Here is a 17,075-nt window from a genome sequence, read left to right on the forward strand (position 1 = left end):
TAATTAATATATATATGTATATGTATTAGTAATATATATATGATCACTATATTGAACTATACCATATGTGTATTTACAGCGTGTTTTATATTGATTTGATATGTGCCTCTCATCTTTAACAATTTATGCTTTTGGGCCATTGTTAGTCTATTATAATACTGGAGTTTTATAGTTCTAGAGGTCTTGGAACTTTTTGGCCTTATTCTTCAACAATTTAAGCTTTTGGAACAATTAAAACTCTAAAAGCTTTGTGATATTAAGTATCAATGTTTTCACAACATTATGGGCATACTTAGCTGACTAGAGACATGGAATTAATTGGAAAGATTTACTATAATTAGCAATAATAGTTTGCATAAATAACTGATCTTATCTTTGTAATGGCGTGGAAGAGTGCTGCTTCTTCATGTTGCAACTTTTTTTCTATGTATTTCATCTACTTCAGTAGTCAACCTCCTCACTATCATCATTCTGATGATCCTCCAACTTCCAAGACCCATCATTTTGTTGAACCATTCCCTTATTCTTCTCACACCACCATGAAGCAGGCACCATGTACTCCTCTTTAAGACCATCAATTGATTTGTTCACTAGTGCAATGTCCCGTTTAACATCCAAATGGAACGCTCTTTGAGGCCCTTGTGTTCCTGCAATTCCATGCAGATAAGTCTCCAAGTTATGCCACGTCGTGAAATTTCCAGGACTCTTCAGGAAGTTGGACTTTCGAGTATCAATCACTAGTTCTTCCCCCACATCTGTGTATCCGAACATCGGATAATAAGGAACGATATCTGGGACATTTTTCACACGTAGAAAATGAAGATTTTTCATAGACTGCACCACATTTCGAAATTGGAAGTCCCCAACATGTGGGCTGGCAAAGAGGAAGGCTGTTACAGGACAGGGCTTTTTAGACATGTCAAGTCGCTTGTTTAATACATTGGCCATAATATCAGCTGCATTCAGCGTTCCGAGGGCCGCCCCTAAACTGTGGCCGGTTATAGTTATGCTGATTTCCTCATTCTTGAATTGTTCAACTAGTCTCTTCACCTCGGTTAGAACCTAGAATGTGGAAGTCAAAAGGGTCATGAAGGTTAGTTTGGATGATATATAGCTTAAGGAAGACTTGCATTTAATTTTGTTTATGGTCTCATAAAATACTGAAATAGGGAATAGGTTCTGTTAGTGGAATATTAAAAAGAGCCATAAGGTGTACTTGCTTCAGTTAGCTGAAGAAATAATAGACATTTTAGATGTCAATCTTTTGAAAGTTTTCTATCGAAAAGTTCAAAATATTAGCTCCAAAAAATAATTTTGTTTTAGTTCTTTGAACATCACATTCTATGAAACTACTTGAAATCATCATTATAAGAGTAGTTGAAAACCTTCTCTTAGAAAATTAAATCACACAGACCCTATCCTGAAAGATATGAGGGATGTTTCATCTTCCTCGCCGCCTTCTCTTCTCTTTGCTAGATGTGGTGATTACCTTTTTCTCCTCTTCCTCAGCCACTTAGCTAAGTGGCAACCCCATTGGCTTTCTTATGCTTTCATTATTTCCCTTTCAAAGAAAGTTTTGTATATAGCACTTGCTTTAAAACCTCTTACTCACTTCTCTAGCATTTTCATGTCCTCGTATTATCCCAATATGTTTATCAAAAGTATCTTTTATACGACCTATTAATTTATATATAGTTATAAAAAATCAACTGTAATGACCAATATAAAAACAACTCCAATTACATTAACCACGAGAACTTATGTCAGGGAATTTTTTTTTTTCTTCTTCCTAGTTTTTTTCTTCTTCCTAGTTGAACTTATGTCAGTTTAAAAATTAAAATAAAAACAATTCCATGACGGACATGCATGTTGGCATTCACCTGTTCACGAGCACTAACTTTATTGAATCGTGTATGTGGATCATCTGAAGTATAAATAGAAAGCCATCCTCTGTGCACTTGAGGATTGCCTTCTTTCCCGAGTATCTTAGCAGCTGATGTCAATGGGAAATCAAAGTCTTTAACCCATTCCAATTCCTGCACTGTCCCTCTCCAGGCTACCAATATATCTCTCCTACCCAGTGCCACTTTCGCCTTATCTGTGGCCACCGCGACATACCCCATCCAGTTGGATTGCTGACACCAAGCCTCCTTTGACGACGATTTGAAGATGAATGATTCTGGGACACCGACACGAGACATTGCGTACACGTACTTTGTGCATGTATACCGATATGGGTGGCCTAATGTGAGACCGACCATGGCGAAGAGATTTTTCCTTGAGTATCTGCTGCTTCCGGCATACTTTGATTCTTTATCAGAGTTGAAAGTGTCATAGGTTGCCTGAGCCATCTCGCCATAGTGAATGATGTATGGTCGGAGATCCTTGTCAAGAGGGTTCAAGAGTTTCTTCCAGTTGTACTGGCCGCTGAGCAGCCTCCATCTTTGAGCCACACTCCCCACCATTTCTTTTCTCACTGTAGAAACAAGTCTTATTATGTCAGGTTTTTGTGTTCCTTTTAACTTTGTTATAACATCCATCATATATGTTCATTACTATAACACACACCCGACCTTTGCGGTTAAAACTATAAACATTGCCTCGCAAAGCAGTTATTGTCAGCATAAATGTGCGAGTGCGGTATATGTGTAGATATATTTTATATTTAGGTCGTTGGTGTAAAAGGCAGATTGCATGTTCTCTGTGTTGGCAAACTATTGTTATAGCACAAATACAATTAAGTGCAAATATACCTCAAAAGTTAATTACGAGTGAAAAGAAACAAAAGGATAATGAAGGGAAATGAAAGACAGGAGGGACAGTGTTGGTCACTCGCACTTGTGTTTGGAATAGAATAGCAGAAGGAAAGAAAAATATAGTATTAACCAAGGAAGCATGGACACTCAAACATGTGTCATACTTATGTTAGGCTAAGATACATGTACGCTTGTATGGCGATAACTGTCTTGAAATTTGAATATTTTATTTTTTGATTGGACACGGATAAAACACGATTTGAACACTTTTCTAATGCGATGAGATCATTTTGTAATTATTAATTTTTTTTAACAAAATGAAATTTAAAATATATTATGATTTTTAAAAAAATATATATATATATATATATATATATATATATAATTTAAGAAAACAAAAATAATAGTGATCTAGCTTTAAGTTCCAAATTAATAATTTTATTTACCAGCATAAAATGACCAAAAATTATAACTTATATATTATAAGGTAAATTGCACTCACACTCTCTGAGGTTTGGGTCAACGCCACTCAACAGACGATCAATACACTAGTTTACATTGATACCCTTGAGATTTCAAAAGTTATATTTACCCTTGAACCTATTAACCGCCATACTCTTGAACCTATTAACCGCCACACTCTGCCGCACCTACCACCGCAACCACAAACCCACCGCCACAACCACAACACCACACCCACCACAACCACACTCTACTGCAACCACAGACCGCCACACCCACCACCGCAACCACAGAACCACCGCCACAACCACACCCACAACGCCACGCACATACTCTGCCACAACCACAGACCCACAGCCAAACAATTCACACCCACAATGCCACATTCTGCCGCCCCACACACCCACTGCCACAACCCTTGCACACCGCCACATAAAACACAACACACCCACCGCCACAACCACCACACAACACTTCAGATCGGGGAGCTCCTCGATCCGACCTCAAATCAAACACGTAAAGCGCGCGTGAAGGGCAGTGGTGGTCGGGTGGCGGTGATGGCGAGTGATTCGCTAGCCGACGTCCCTAACAGCGAGCCATCTCAAGGAATTAGCGATTCACTCCCCGATCTGAAGCGTCAACGCATCGAGGACATCTTGATTGCCACCATAGTCGAAGAGTATGTATGTGTGTGGGTGGTTGCGTATGGACTCGTCGTTTTAGCAGAGGGATTTTGCCTCTAATTGGAGAGTGGTGGTGGTGGTGCTTCTGATGAGAGAGGCAGAGAGGGTATGGTGGTGGGTGGTGTTAGGGAGGAGAGAGACAGAGAGGGTATGGTGTTATTTTGCAGTTTCTGGCTCATCTGGTGTTAAACCTAGCACTTGCTTTACTATTACATTGAATGTAAACTGTAACACGCAAATTCAAAACAACCAAAACATATGAGACTATTAATTTGATGGTTCAGTGATCATTATATTAAAAGATGGTATAAAATATTGAACATATACATATATGTATACCTTTCTAGCTTCTTTACAGAAAGTGACTTGGTGTTTATGTTTCCATGAATCAAGTATGTCAATGGCTGTCCTCTCTATGTCATTTAAACACTGAGGGTTTGATTTGGTGGTGGTGACTAGGGAGAGAGCCACATTTCTAAGCCTCTTGTGAGTGTCACCTACTGCCACCAGCATTGAAATCTTCCCAAGAATTCCATGGATGGGCTTTGGGTAGCTGCACTGGAATCTCTCTTTTGAAGAGAAGATGAAATATGCTTCGGACGATGTGATGAATTAGGTATGGAACGAGTGCGATTACATCCACGAAAAATGATGTCCTCTGGAGGGACTATTTGAGGCTTCTTTGCCGTCTGATGAAATATGCTTCGGACGATGTGATGAATCCAGCTGTTAGGTGTGGAACGAGTGTGATTACATCCACGAAAAATGATCTCCTCTGGAGGAACAATTTGAGGCTTCGTTGCCGTCCTTTACATAGTAGCATTCATCTTTGGCCCACCAATCCCTCTAACTACAGCTAATTAAATAGATAGATCTTTAAATGAATCATTAATTTTTCTCAATTTGCGTTTTACAAAATTAACCCAAATCGATCTGTCAATTAAAGGTACATAGCAAATGTATATTTAGAGGAGGTTTGGAAGTTTCAACTGAAGATAGCAAGTGCAATATCAGAAGGCTTAGGACTTGACACTGATTATATAGAGAAGTCACTTGGAGACTACTAGTATTATTATTAGGTTCGAGGTAAATATGACTTCTTGAAATTTTAAAGGTGTCAATATAAACTAGTTGATCATGTTTTGAGTGACGTTAATTCAAATCTGTCTGAGGAGTGAGTGCGATTTATCCATTATTATATTAATAATTTTTACATATTCATGTCACGCATTTATTGGAAAAGATAATCAAAAGAAATTAATTTATTTTCAGAGTAAAAAGAGTAAAATGTGTGTTCACCTGTTATAAAAAATATTGACAGAACAGATAATTACTAAGGGCTTGTTTGTGAAGTATTCAAAAAAAAAAAAAAAAAATAATGATTTAGGATTCGGATATAGTAAAGCAAATTTATGTTAACAAAATATTACCAATAAATTAGATGAGTATATATACATATACTTGGCGTTTGATTCGAATTGATCCAATTTTAAGAATTTCGCTGTTTTTGAATCGAATAAAAGTCACCAAAACAAGAGCAAACCAAAGAAATTGTTGAAGACGCATGCCTAAATCTCTCTCCGGAGGAAAGGAAAGGCATGCCAAGCCGTATGCCCATGGCCATGGGTGCAGGCTACTCTCAGATTCCTTCCAACAAAACCAAAAAGGGTCCCAAACTAAAATCCTGTTCCTTTTTATCAAGGTTTGAATTATAAAATCAACTTCAAACGAAATTAGAGCAAGGAAAACTTAAAGGAAAAAAAAAAAAAAAAAAAAATCATAACTCATTCTAAATAATAAACAAACCTTTGTATAATTCACCTTTTCAACATATATGTACACTATATCTCATACCAATTTATTTGAAACATCAACCAAAACAGAAAAGCACTTTCACTCGTCCTCAACAGGAAACACCCCAAAACGTCAGAAACTCATAGTTACACTACTTTATTTGCATAGCTGCCTTTCCTTTGCTTTACTTGCTATCATCCCATTGACCACTCTCATAGCTGCCTTTCCCTCCTCCTTCATTTGGCTCCCGTCCAGCCACAAGCTCTTTAGTTGTCTGCGCAATTTCCACTATCGTCTCGCCGATGGCTTGCAGCACCCCACCACCACCACCTCCTCCCGTTCTTCCCTTTTCCGATCCTCCTCCCTCAGAAAACTCTTGGATGCTCTCCCTAGATTTCACCTCTTTCTCATCCTCTCTTTTGCCCCCTAGTCCAATGCCCTGTTGTTCCTCACTAGGTTCTTGGCCGCCTCCTTCCCCCTGAATGTTCACAACATAAATAAAACACACACACATCTACAATTGGGACACTTACTTGTTATGTCAAGTAATATATAAAAGGGGGAAAAAAAAAACACATATAGATCAACAATATGAAAAGGCATTGCTTTAATTCGAACACTAATAAATAAAATTTACCTTTGATTTCTTCTTAGCTTCCAATTCCTTCTCAGCCTCCACCTTCTTCCTGGCTGCATATTCTTTAGCACTTTCCTCAGTGGCCACTATAGTATCCTTAGCAGCAGCCGCCTTCTCACCTGCATACCCTGCAACCTGCTGAGCCACATTCGCTGCAGGCTTTGTTGCCTCCTCAGTCTTCTCGCACACATAATGTGTCGCTCCCCAACCGCCCACAACCACCTTGTCCTTCACAGTCTCAGCTACTTCCCCTGCATACCCAGTCGCGCTCTTTCCCTTCTCCACGGCTACCTCCTTTGCCACTGTTGCCTTCTCCACGGCTACCTCCTTAGCCTTCTTTGCTGTTTGCGTGGTGTATTCGGCCGTGGTTTTGGCTGTACTGGCAAGGGTATCCTTGGCAGTGTCCTTTGCTTGGGCACCCTTTTCCTTGACGTTCTCCAATGCTGAAGAGCCTAATTCCGTAGCCTTCTGGTATCGTTCTTCGGCAGCTCTAATGGCCTCCATGGAATTCTGCTGTGCTGTTGCTCTGTACTTTGATATCTCAGCAAGTGAAGGCCTATCTCTCTGCTCACCACCACCACCTTCCTTGTCAAAGCTTCCACTCTTCTCTTTATCAGCTTCACTTTCTTGGGCTTTCATGTCTGTACCCGAACCCTTCTCCTCTTCTTCATCGTGAATTTCAAATTTGCCCACTCCTCTTGGTATCTCTTCTTTATGGGTGGTTTCTGATCTTTTCCTCTCTTTCTCATTCTTTTGTTCGCCTTCTTCGCCACCACCAAATTTAAGGCCTTCAACTTTGTCAGCAAGAGACTCGAAATGGGTAGTCATTTTGGGGACTATGTCTTTCTCCACCTCGTTGGTTGTATTCTCCCTTTTGGCCTTCTCTGAAGCCATTGTTGTTTGCGCGAAGGATTGCAAAAGTATGTGATTGATGAATGCGAGTTTGTATGTGACACAAGAAGAATGAGGAAGATGATAGTTATAGAAAGCAGAGGAGGGCTACGGCCGTGGTTCGAAGTGATCCACATTACTGGTTCACTTCAGACACAGTGGACAAGTGGTGCTGCTCTTGAGCTACGTGTTGACATTCAAGAGACTCCAACCGTGACTCAGCAGCTTCGTGAATCACACGTGTCACGCTGGGATATGGATTGCGGCATCAAAGGATACATGCTTAGCTGTTTTTTTTTTTTTTTTTTTAGTATGGATAACTACTAATCAACTTCAATTTTCACTTCTGGAGCAACTCAACTTGTAATTTTAAACTTTATTACTCCCACAAAAATATTTCTTTTTGAAAATTTTAACTTTTTAAGTGTAGTTTTTATTTTTTATTTTTTATTATAATGATAGGAACAAAAAGGATGAATTAAAAATATTTAAAAAATAGTATATTAGATTTTGAATTGGAATAATTATTTTGAGAGAATAAAAAATTAGAAGGTCCATAATTTTTGTGGAACCAAGAGACAACCAAAATAAAAGAATAAATTATTTGTGTTTCAATTTGATGAGAAAATGATGTGTAGATTATTTACGTGGAGTGTTATACCTATAAGTAGGGTTGCAACTCGAGCGGATCCAACTCCAAATAATTCGAGCCCAGCCCAAAATTTTGTGGACTTGGGCAATGTTTTTCTAATTTTGGTTTGGGTCCGGACTATATATTTTGAGCCTGAATTCAATTCGGACTGAGCTTGAGTTGATATGGATGAAACCTGAAACCCAACCTGAGCGCAAAAATATTATATATATTTATAATTATACTTAAATCACAAGAGTGTAGTAACTAAGTTGGTAGTGTGCTTGAGATTTATGTTTAAAGTTTTAGGTTCAAGTCATGTAACATTAATTGATTTATTTGTTACACACAAATTCTTCTGAGGTGGGTTTAGTGTGGGCTCGGGCTGGACAAATTATGTATAGGTTGGGCTTGGGCAACTCGGCCCTTGCTTGGGCTGAAGATTTTTTATATGATGAGTCTAACCAGAGATAAGTGCCGAGCCCGCCCAACTCGCCCGAATTGCAGCCCTACTTATAAGTCACAAGGCCTTGGTGTTTAGTTAATAAAGGGCTGTTAGTTAACTGTTTTACTTTGGTGTTTTTATTGCAGGGCTTCATTTCAGGCCCAAAAACATATTTGGTAGCTATTGTTTTGTTTTAAACAATACTAAAACATTGTTTTAAACAGTACTAAATTTGGGCCCAAAAATGAAACACCAAAATGGTGTTTTTTGTTGTTTCAATACTGTAGCCCAATAAAAAGCACTGTAGCGGATAAAGTAAGTTGGGTCTAACACTGTAGCGGAGGAAGTAACTTTAAAAGGCATTTGCAACATTCGGCCCGATTTTTTTTCTCTCCTCTGAAACCCTAGACTCTGGCGATTTGGGAGGCGACGAAAAGGAATCGCGACTGTGAGTACTTTATCTTCTATTTCTCTCCGGTTCAAAGACCTTTCCTTTGTTGTTTCCTTTGATGTTGCTTTACTTAATACTTCCAAATCTGCAACTACTACTGAGAGGGAGAGAGCGAAATCGCGACTATAAAGTTTGACGTCTGGGTGGGTTTCTTGCATTTTCCCTCTGTTTGGTTGATGAAAAAGCAGAGGAAACTGTAAGTTCTTTATTGTGTTTATGTGGATTTGGTGTTCTTAAGAAATCTTTGTTTGCATTTGTTTAGCTTGGCATGAAATTTGACATGGGTTTCTTGTATTTTTTGTCTTTCTGTGATATAAAACTAGGGTTTGTTAAAGGGGAGGTTCATGTTGGCTAGTGTTCCAATAAATGAGAAAACCTAAGATAAGAAGTTCAACGTTCTTAAAATTAGGGTTTATTTGGCTGTTGTCTTATTTTATTGTTCCTGTTTATGTGACATGTACACATAAAAAAATTTCTTGTTCATTTCTTGTTATAAGTTTACCCGGATTAGTTTTTCTTCAATCAAATTTCTTTGCATTTATATTGATATTTGTGGATTAAAGTTCAGTTTTGATCCATTAAATTAATTGCTCTTGTGATTATTGAAAAGCTTGTGGTTTAATTTTATTTCTAATTTGCTTTGGGAAAAATTGATGGAAGAAATTGCACAGTTTTGGTAATGTGTTGATTAGAACATCTAGAACAATTTATGATGAATGCTTTCGGTTAGTTGCTGCATTGTTATTTTGTGGATTTGTGGTTTCAAACTTATTTTTCATTGGTTACTTGGAAAAACTGAGGAAAATTTATTTGATTGTGTTAATTGTGTGCTTTAATTGATATTAACTATTATGGATTTTGTTTCTGAAAAATTTACCTTTTAAATGCTTTTTGGTTTATTTCTCCTGCTTCCTTTGGGTTACAACTATATTAAAAAAACCCAACAATTTCTGTTGTGAATCTTTGATTTTTGGTTGTTGTTTTTCAATTTTTTTTTTTCCTTTTTGTTAGTTTCTACTCTGATATATTGGGGATTTTTAGTTTAAATCATTTGGTTGCTGGGAAAACCTGAGGAAGAGGATTAAAAGGTTTATTTCATTTCCTGTAATTGAATTTCTACGCGACTCAAGATCGAGAAAAGGAAGTTTTCCAATCACTGACTCAAACCCATTGTCGAATCCTACTCAGCGGAATACGGAGGTACTTATGGCAGAACGGGCCAATCTGATCTATCACTGTGTTTCAATAAATATTTTCATAATTTCTAAATAATTTATATGTTTTGTAGTTATTTCCTTGTTATCCTTATGTTTCTTCTTTTTTTTCTTTTTTCTTTTCCCTTTCTGTTTCCAAGATTAAGGAAAAGAGAAGAAAAGTTGGAATCTTTCGCATTGCTTATTTGAATTTTTATATATTTTGAATCAACCTGTAAGAGTCAAAATTTTGATTCACTCTAGATTCCTAATTTTTAAACAGAATCTTGGAAATTTTTTGCTTTTACATGTTCATATCCCAATGATAAACTATTTAGTAATCTGAATTTTTGCATGGAACTTGTAAAATTTGGTGCTCTCTCTTGCAAGCTCATTGATGAGGTTGATGAACCACGAGTTCATGCTAGGTAGATAATAGGCATTTTGAGGGATATGCTGTTATTTGATTTTAATATTTTCTTTTTGTTTTTTTCTTTTTGGCTTAATTTTTTTAGCACAAATATACTTATGATGCTTTATTGTCCTACAATGTATTGTGCCCTAGGACTCCACTTGTCGTATGGGTTTTAGATATTTTAGCTTTACCTAGAATTATAAGATAGTTTTTTTAATAAATAAGTTGTTGCCATGGAGACCTGGGCTTCAATCCCGTCAGCCGATGTGTTTTTTACACAACTTCATTAGAAATCAATATCAGCTTGATGATTTATTTGATGGTGACGATCTTCCTCGAGAAATGGATTAGTTGCGCAGTACTATTGTTGATCGAATCTGGAATTCTATTGGGCACTCTTGATCTTCCTGAAATTGATGGTATGTTTTTTCTTTTAAATTAAAATATATTTGTTGTTATTGTGGGCTTGTAATATATATATGTAACATATATCATTTTTACCGTTACTATTTGCTTTTATTATTACTGGCTGATATTATTGTTAATATTTTTCAACTTAAATTCTACCATTACAGATGTGAAGTGTGTTGATACTCTCTTGAAGGTGATGGGTGCTGTTATGAAGATGACGTATCCTACTATTGAAGTTTGTTCCATGGAAGTGAAATTTGTGTTTTTTGAAGTATGTCTCCTGTAAGGAAAACATAAGGAAATATCTTTTTATTTGTTAAGCATCTTTTTCTTCGTTTTTGAATCATATTGTTGAAATTTGTAGATAATGAAGTGAATTGTGTTTGAACTTTGAATTATATCTCCTGTTTAATTTGTTCTCAATTTATTTGTCATTTTTCCTAATACAGAAGAATGAGTATGATTTGAGAAGGTTCCTTGCAAGCTTCCATTCTAGCAGGGCCCCTTTTTTTTTTTTTTTTTTTTTTTTTTTTTTTTTTTTTTTTTATGACTCCTGATAGATGTTTTGTGAAGTTTGACTCCAAATAGATGGATTAGAAATGAAAAAGGTGATCTTAATATCTAGATCATAAGAACACAGTAAAAAGATGGAACTCTACATGTCATCAAGACTCAAGTTGATGCCAAAACATTGGTCTCGCTGAAGCAGTTGCTTCTGTAATTACACTTTGGTTATATATATATATATATATATATATATATATATATATATATATATATATGTTTGTGTGTTTAAATTTCAATATATTTATTAAAAATATATAGACTATTTATATAGAAATAAATTTATAAACATATTTAAAATTTATAAAAATAAATTAAAAATAATGATAACCAAACATGTTTTTATTATTTTTATTTATTTATTTTATTTTATTTTATTTTTTATACAACAGCTAGAGTTACTAAACATGTTGAAACGTATGGCTTACCAAACAGGTTTTTCATGTTTCTATTTCATACACTTCCATAACAAAACCAAACAGGTTTTTCATGTTTCTATTTCATACACTTCCATAACAAAATATCGTTCCCAAACGTGCTTCCGATTTTTGCTAAAACACTCCAATAGTAAAAACACTGTTTTTATTTTACCCAAAAACAAAATGTAAGTTGAATAAATTATATTCTCTGTACTGCTTAGTTATAAATAAATAAATACATATTTAAGCATAGACCCATAAGAAATTGACCAACAGTGTTGGGCTGGGGCGAGGAGACAGGACTGATGTAGATGCCCTACAAAAGAAGGGGTGTCGGTTTAGCTTTCTTATGGATCTATGCTTAAATATGTATTTATTTATTTATAACTAAGCAGAACTGATGTAGATGCCTTACAAAAGAAGGGGTGTTGGTTTAGCTTATGGGCTCCCCAAACGACTAAATTAGATGTGTGGGTCGTGTAACAAGTTTTAGCAGTTGCTTTATGCGCATAATGTTGTGGCGCTTTCACAATTTATCCATCTCTCAAAAACCTTCATGTAATCGTAACGGGAGTATGAATGATGTTTGAACTCATATTATATATACATACACATATATATAGTGGTACATCCAATTCTCATGGCATTTGCTTAAGATTAAAATGTAGGCAATAAACTTTGTGCCAAAAACAATCTCGATATAACCTACTTTACAATTGATGCATCATCCATCATGCATCACCTTTTTTTTTTTATTGCCCAATTTACATGGGAAAATAGGAAACAATTAATGGTTGGTTTTTGAATTAAAAATGAAATTGAAACTAAAGTAGACGTCTAATGGGGTCAACTAAAGAGAGCTGCATAGAGGAGCTGGTTCCAAGTATCGGGCAAGCCTGGAAGACACCAATGGCTGCAGTCGGTGGTGGTGCGGCCACCTCCACCGTACCAGGTGGGGTGTGCATCCTTTCGGTATTGAGAGAGAGTGGTGACATCGAGCAAGTAGACCGGCTTCTTCACCCGGCTCAACACTTTGTTCACGATAACTGCAGCCTCAGGTATGCCTGCAGGGTACTTTGCCACCATGAATGGTTGTGTCTCACCAGTGCATGACTTTGTTGGTTGACCCCATTCCCTTCCTCTGCTTCCACATCCAAGTTAACCATACCATTGTAAGTCTATATATACATTATATATTAATTGTGTTATCACTACTCTACCTGCTAATTCATTCATGCTTCCAAGTAATTCCATCACACATTGTGACAGCTATGTGAGGTGGGGGGATTCATATGAAAATATAAGTATATATATATATATATATATATATATATACACACACACGTCTTTATATGTAAGCATGTGTCGTGCAAATTAGATCTAAAATAGTAAGATAATTAAATCTCAAACACCAAGAAATTAAGTAAAGCATGTTCACTCTATTAACGGAAGGTTGGTAGTATATAGGTGGTGCAATTATAAATTCATTTATTGGTATATACGCATTCACATGCTCATATGTGTGTGCCTACGTAAAATACACTAATCAGGGACTAGATTTGAATGTAGTGTTTTTGCAGTTACATGCTTATAAAGGCATTTACCCACATAAACACGAATGAATGTGTGTGTATGTGTGTATATATATATATAGTAACGTTTATATATGTGAACTAAATTGCAAAATTGCATCATATATATATATATATATATATATATATATATATATGAACTACATAGTATATTTAAATAATAAACACGAGGATGCATGAAGGAGTTACATCTTACAAGTAATGGGTGGGGGAAATCCCTTGAAAGAAGACTTTGGTTTTGGAAGGGTCAACGTTGAGATTGACCCATCTTCCCCATGTGGTGAGTCCTTTGTAATAAGCAATCATACGGTTCATATCTTTGTACCATTTGTTCCCCTCCTGAATGTAATCCCATCTGCAATCAAATAAAGTTCATTGGATTAAACCTTCCTTATATCACATTTAATCAAAACACAAGTTTGTAGATCAATCCTACGGTTGGCTGCTTCCGGTGTGGGTCCACCAGTGCCACGTGTTGAATATCAGCATGTCCATCCCCCTCCATGCGTTCCCATTTTGGATCGAGTCAAGCTTCAAAACCGTACCCGCCTTTCCATTCACCATATCTACCAGGTACGGTGTACGATACAGCAACAACTGAACTCCATAATCCTGTACAAAACATTCTTATATATAAGTCACACCTGCTTTCATCTGTACCCTTCTTTTTATCAAAGAACATCAACGGTCATGATTTTATTATCAAAACACATACCATTACTATCTGAAACGGAAAACGAATTAACTTTCAATTATAATAAATCCGAAAATGAATCACCACAATTGAAATAACAATAATTCTCTATATCACTTGACTGAACTTTCTCTAAATTATTAATTATAGTCTAATTGAAATCATGTTTCAAACTCGTTTATTGAAACAAATTGAGCTCCAAAGCTAGGATGTGAACACTGAAATACTCATTTCCAACTCAATCCATGTGTAATCCTATAAAAAAATTAAAATAAAAATACATTCATATATATTATATATATATATATATATATATATATATAAATACATACACAGTATATATCTATTTGCGTGGACTGTGGATTGCGTAGTGTAGACGCTTGGTGAGGTCCATGTATTAGTTGTGTGAAGAATATTCTCATTTCTCAGTCACGTCCCCGTTTGTCTTGTTAACATATGGTAGTACGTGTTTGTTCTTCCTTAACTTATAAATTGGTTGTGGTCTTTTTAATCTGGAAGGTGGTCCAATTTTTCTTTTGCCACCTTTAATAGAAAGAAAGTGACATTACTTGTTTAATACGTAATTTGACTCTAAAATTGACACTAAAGAATGAACAATCTTCAATTTGATTGAAGTGCTAAATTGGTTAACACTTAATAATATGGGGAGTTTGTCGAGTCATTTTCTACTGTACGTACCATTCCCACTAAAAATGACAAAATCATTAATTGATCCATCCTAAAGTCCTTCCCGTTTACTTTAAGTTTTCAAGCTTCAATTTAATTATTTGTATTCGAGACATTGACATCATGATTGTGACCGTATATGTACACTGATTTGTTACGTAAGTTATTTGTTACTTTATTGGTCTTAAACTCTATTTTTGAATGAAACCAGAACTTAGAAGGAAAAAATCTTTACTTAAATTTATTTACAGACTGTTATTTTCACATAAATTCATCTGAATTTTCATAAATTTTGTTGCGTAAGTTATTTGTTATCTTATTGGTTTTAAACTCTATTTTTGAATGAAACCAGAACTTAGAGGGAAAACATCTTTACTTAAATTTATAAAAAATTACTTAAATTTATTTACAGAGTATTATATTCACATAAATTCAGTGAATTTCGAATAAATGAACTTTTTTTTTCTTTCTTTTTTTTTTACCAAAATAATAAGTTAGAGAAAATTTCCAAAAAGTTCAAACCTACTACCCAAAAAATTTCGTCACACATAAACATTGGAGTAGATAAAAAAAAAAGGTGTGTATCAAAATTTATTCATTAAAAATAGAATTGGAAATGAAATTGTACATGCATCATTTAAGTGTTTGTATTTTTAGATAGGATGGTAGTAATCGTAAAGTAATATTTAGAGCATGGACTTCTCCTTTGCTCCAACTCCCCATAAAACTAAAGTAGAAGGCAAATTAAATGAGTGTTGCCGCCTAGAAATTTCAAAGTGCTTTTTGGCATCCCCAACTTTGTCAAAAGTGAAATTGTCACCTACTAGTGCTTTTCAATTAAGCACTTATTACCACAAGTAAAGTACTAAAGTGAAAATATGAACAGAAATTTGAAAAGTAAAGCACAATTCCGCACAGATTGCTAAAAAAAAACACACAATTCCGCAATACCCCCATTTAATGCACAGTTTGCTAAAAAATTTGTTACTTTATGAGCTGGAGGCTTCAAGGTCATACGTATTAAAGCTCATGTTTACAATTTGATTAATGACTTCAGATTTCTCTCGAGAAGTTGGGAGTGAGAATAGCAATATTTTGTTTTTACAAAAATTATGAAAATAGCATAATTTAGTACAGTATATAATATCTATATATATATATATATATGTATACACATATGCATCTATATTGTATAGAGTAGTATTCAACTTTTCAACAACTGGACTACTGGAGGTTGGGGGGAAAAAGATATGAAATGCATGGACTGTACCAAGAAATGATTTTTGTTGACTTAATTAACCAGAAAAGTGAGTGAGAGAGAGAGAGAGCAAAGCAAAGCAAAGAAAACTAACCTGAAATGTAAGTGTAGCAATTATACCTCTCCTAACAAGTGTGGTCTTAGCGTTTGGCACCCATGAGTGGATCATACAGCTTAAAGACTCCCACATGTTCAAACTCAGTGAGTCACCCACAAACATGATCTTTTTTCCCCTCCATTTCTCCAAGAAATATAACCCATTAAACCTGTGCAGTACAACATACCCATATGAGAGAGAGAGAGAGAGAGAGAGAGAGAGAGAGAGAAAGTGTGTGTCTAGAGAGAGAAAGAGAGAAGAGGACATTAATTGTAGTATTTAAGAGTAGTAGTACCTTGGAAGGTTACATGAGAAGGGCTGCCACCTGTATTTGAGATACAATTGATCAGGTCTGCCGTGCCTCTGACAATCGAACTCTGGATCTATGAAGGGACATCTTGAGGAGTCATACAGAGGATATGAATTATCATATACCCATCTCCCTCTGAATATATTACATCTACCTGCCAGCTTTCTAGCACCAGAACAAGTGCTTCCATTTTTGTTTATATCAGCGTTTGCTTTGTGTGATAACACAAATAATGAGAGAAAAATGGCTTTCAACAACAAACCACCCATCTTGGATTTCGATCCACAGGGTATGAAGAAGAAAAGGACGAGGAGTAAACAAAAAGTTGTCTGATAAATGTGTTCATGTAAATGTCTATATATAATGTAGAGAGAGAGTGTGTGTGTGTTGTGTGTGTTGTGTGTGTGTCTCTGTAGAGAGAGAGAGACGGGGCACATGGTAGGTACCACATGTTCCTATTTTATATTTGAATGAAAAATGAATTTTGAAATCTTTGATGGATTGGAGCCGGTGACGGTCGCATGTGGGTTAATTTGGATCAATTCTTTTCTTTGGAATACTATAAATAAATAAATAAATAATCATTTTTTCAATTTAGAACAGAGGAAAAAAACAGAGCTTCTTATTTGCTCGTGTTTGGCAAGTGATTCAAGAATCTTTTCAAAGGGAATGGAAAGCAACTTCC

The 17,075-nt window shown here is 35.7% G+C and overlaps 3 protein-coding genes across 3 annotated transcripts; all 3 read right to left on the reverse strand.

Annotated features, from left to right (window-relative positions):
* Positions 1-202: 202 nt before the first annotated feature.
* LOC132308942 (phospholipase A1-IIgamma) lies at positions 203-4,663 on the reverse strand. The gene is made up of 3 exons (XM_059807244.1): positions 4,241-4,663; positions 1,881-2,476; positions 203-1,062 (listed from the first exon to the last, which is right to left on the reverse strand). The coding sequence occupies exons 2-3, from the start codon at positions 2,463-2,465 to the stop codon at positions 442-444; spliced, it is 1,206 nt and encodes a 401-aa protein (XP_059663227.1). The 5' UTR covers positions 2,466-2,476; positions 4,241-4,663; the 3' UTR covers positions 203-441.
* A 1,032-nt stretch (positions 4,664-5,695) lies between these two features.
* Positions 5,696-7,372, reverse strand: LOC132308943 (seed biotin-containing protein SBP65). The gene is made up of 2 exons (XM_059807245.1): positions 6,333-7,372; positions 5,696-6,173 (listed from the first exon to the last, which is right to left on the reverse strand). The coding sequence occupies exons 1-2, from the start codon at positions 7,224-7,226 to the stop codon at positions 5,880-5,882; spliced, it is 1,188 nt and encodes a 395-aa protein (XP_059663228.1). The 5' UTR covers positions 7,227-7,372; the 3' UTR covers positions 5,696-5,879.
* Positions 7,373-12,332: 4,960 nt separating this feature from the next.
* Positions 12,333-16,768, reverse strand: LOC132308946 (protein trichome birefringence-like 39). Its single transcript, XM_059807247.1, has 5 exons — positions 16,376-16,768; positions 16,078-16,249; positions 13,781-13,956; positions 13,541-13,699; positions 12,333-12,893 (listed from the first exon to the last, which is right to left on the reverse strand). Exons 1-5 carry the CDS (start codon positions 16,657-16,659, stop codon positions 12,599-12,601), a joined length of 1,086 nt encoding a protein of 361 aa, XP_059663230.1. The 5' UTR covers positions 16,660-16,768; the 3' UTR covers positions 12,333-12,598.
* Between the last annotated feature and the right edge of the window lie 307 nt (positions 16,769-17,075).

The sequence above is a fragment of the Cornus florida genome, unplaced genomic scaffold (assembly GCF_030987335.1).
Source record: "Cornus florida cultivar Cherokee Brave unplaced genomic scaffold, ASM3098733v1 CherokeeBrave_3.0.0_Hap2_Chr05, whole genome shotgun sequence".
Taxonomy (NCBI): Eukaryota; Viridiplantae; Streptophyta; class Magnoliopsida; order Cornales; family Cornaceae; genus Cornus; species Cornus florida.

Coding starts and splice junctions, on each gene's coding strand:
- LOC132308943 (XM_059807245.1), bottom strand. CDS start 7,226: ATGGCTTCAGAGAAGGCCAAAAGGGAGAATACAACCAACGAGGTGGAG. Junction 6,174..6,332: donor AAGCTAAGAAGAAATCAAAG/GTAAATTTTATT, acceptor GTGAACATTCAG/GGGGAAGGAGGCGGCCAAGA.
- LOC132308946 (XM_059807247.1), bottom strand. CDS start 16,659: ATGGGTGGTTTGTTGTTGAAAGCCATTTTTCTCTCATTATTTGTGTTA. Junction 13,700..13,780: donor CACACCGGAAGCAGCCAACC/GTAGGATTGATC, acceptor ATTTGATTGCAG/ATGGGATTACATTCAGGAGG. Junction 12,894..13,540: donor ATTTCCCCCACCCATTACTT/GTAAGATGTAAC, acceptor ATGTGGAAGCAG/AGGAAGGGAATGGGGTCAAC.
- LOC132308942 (XM_059807244.1), bottom strand. CDS start 2,465: ATGGTGGGGAGTGTGGCTCAAAGATGGAGGCTGCTCAGCGGCCAGTAC. Junction 1,063..1,880: donor AAGTTAGTGCTCGTGAACAG/GTGAATGCCAAC, acceptor TCCACATTCTAG/GTTCTAACCGAGGTGAAGAG.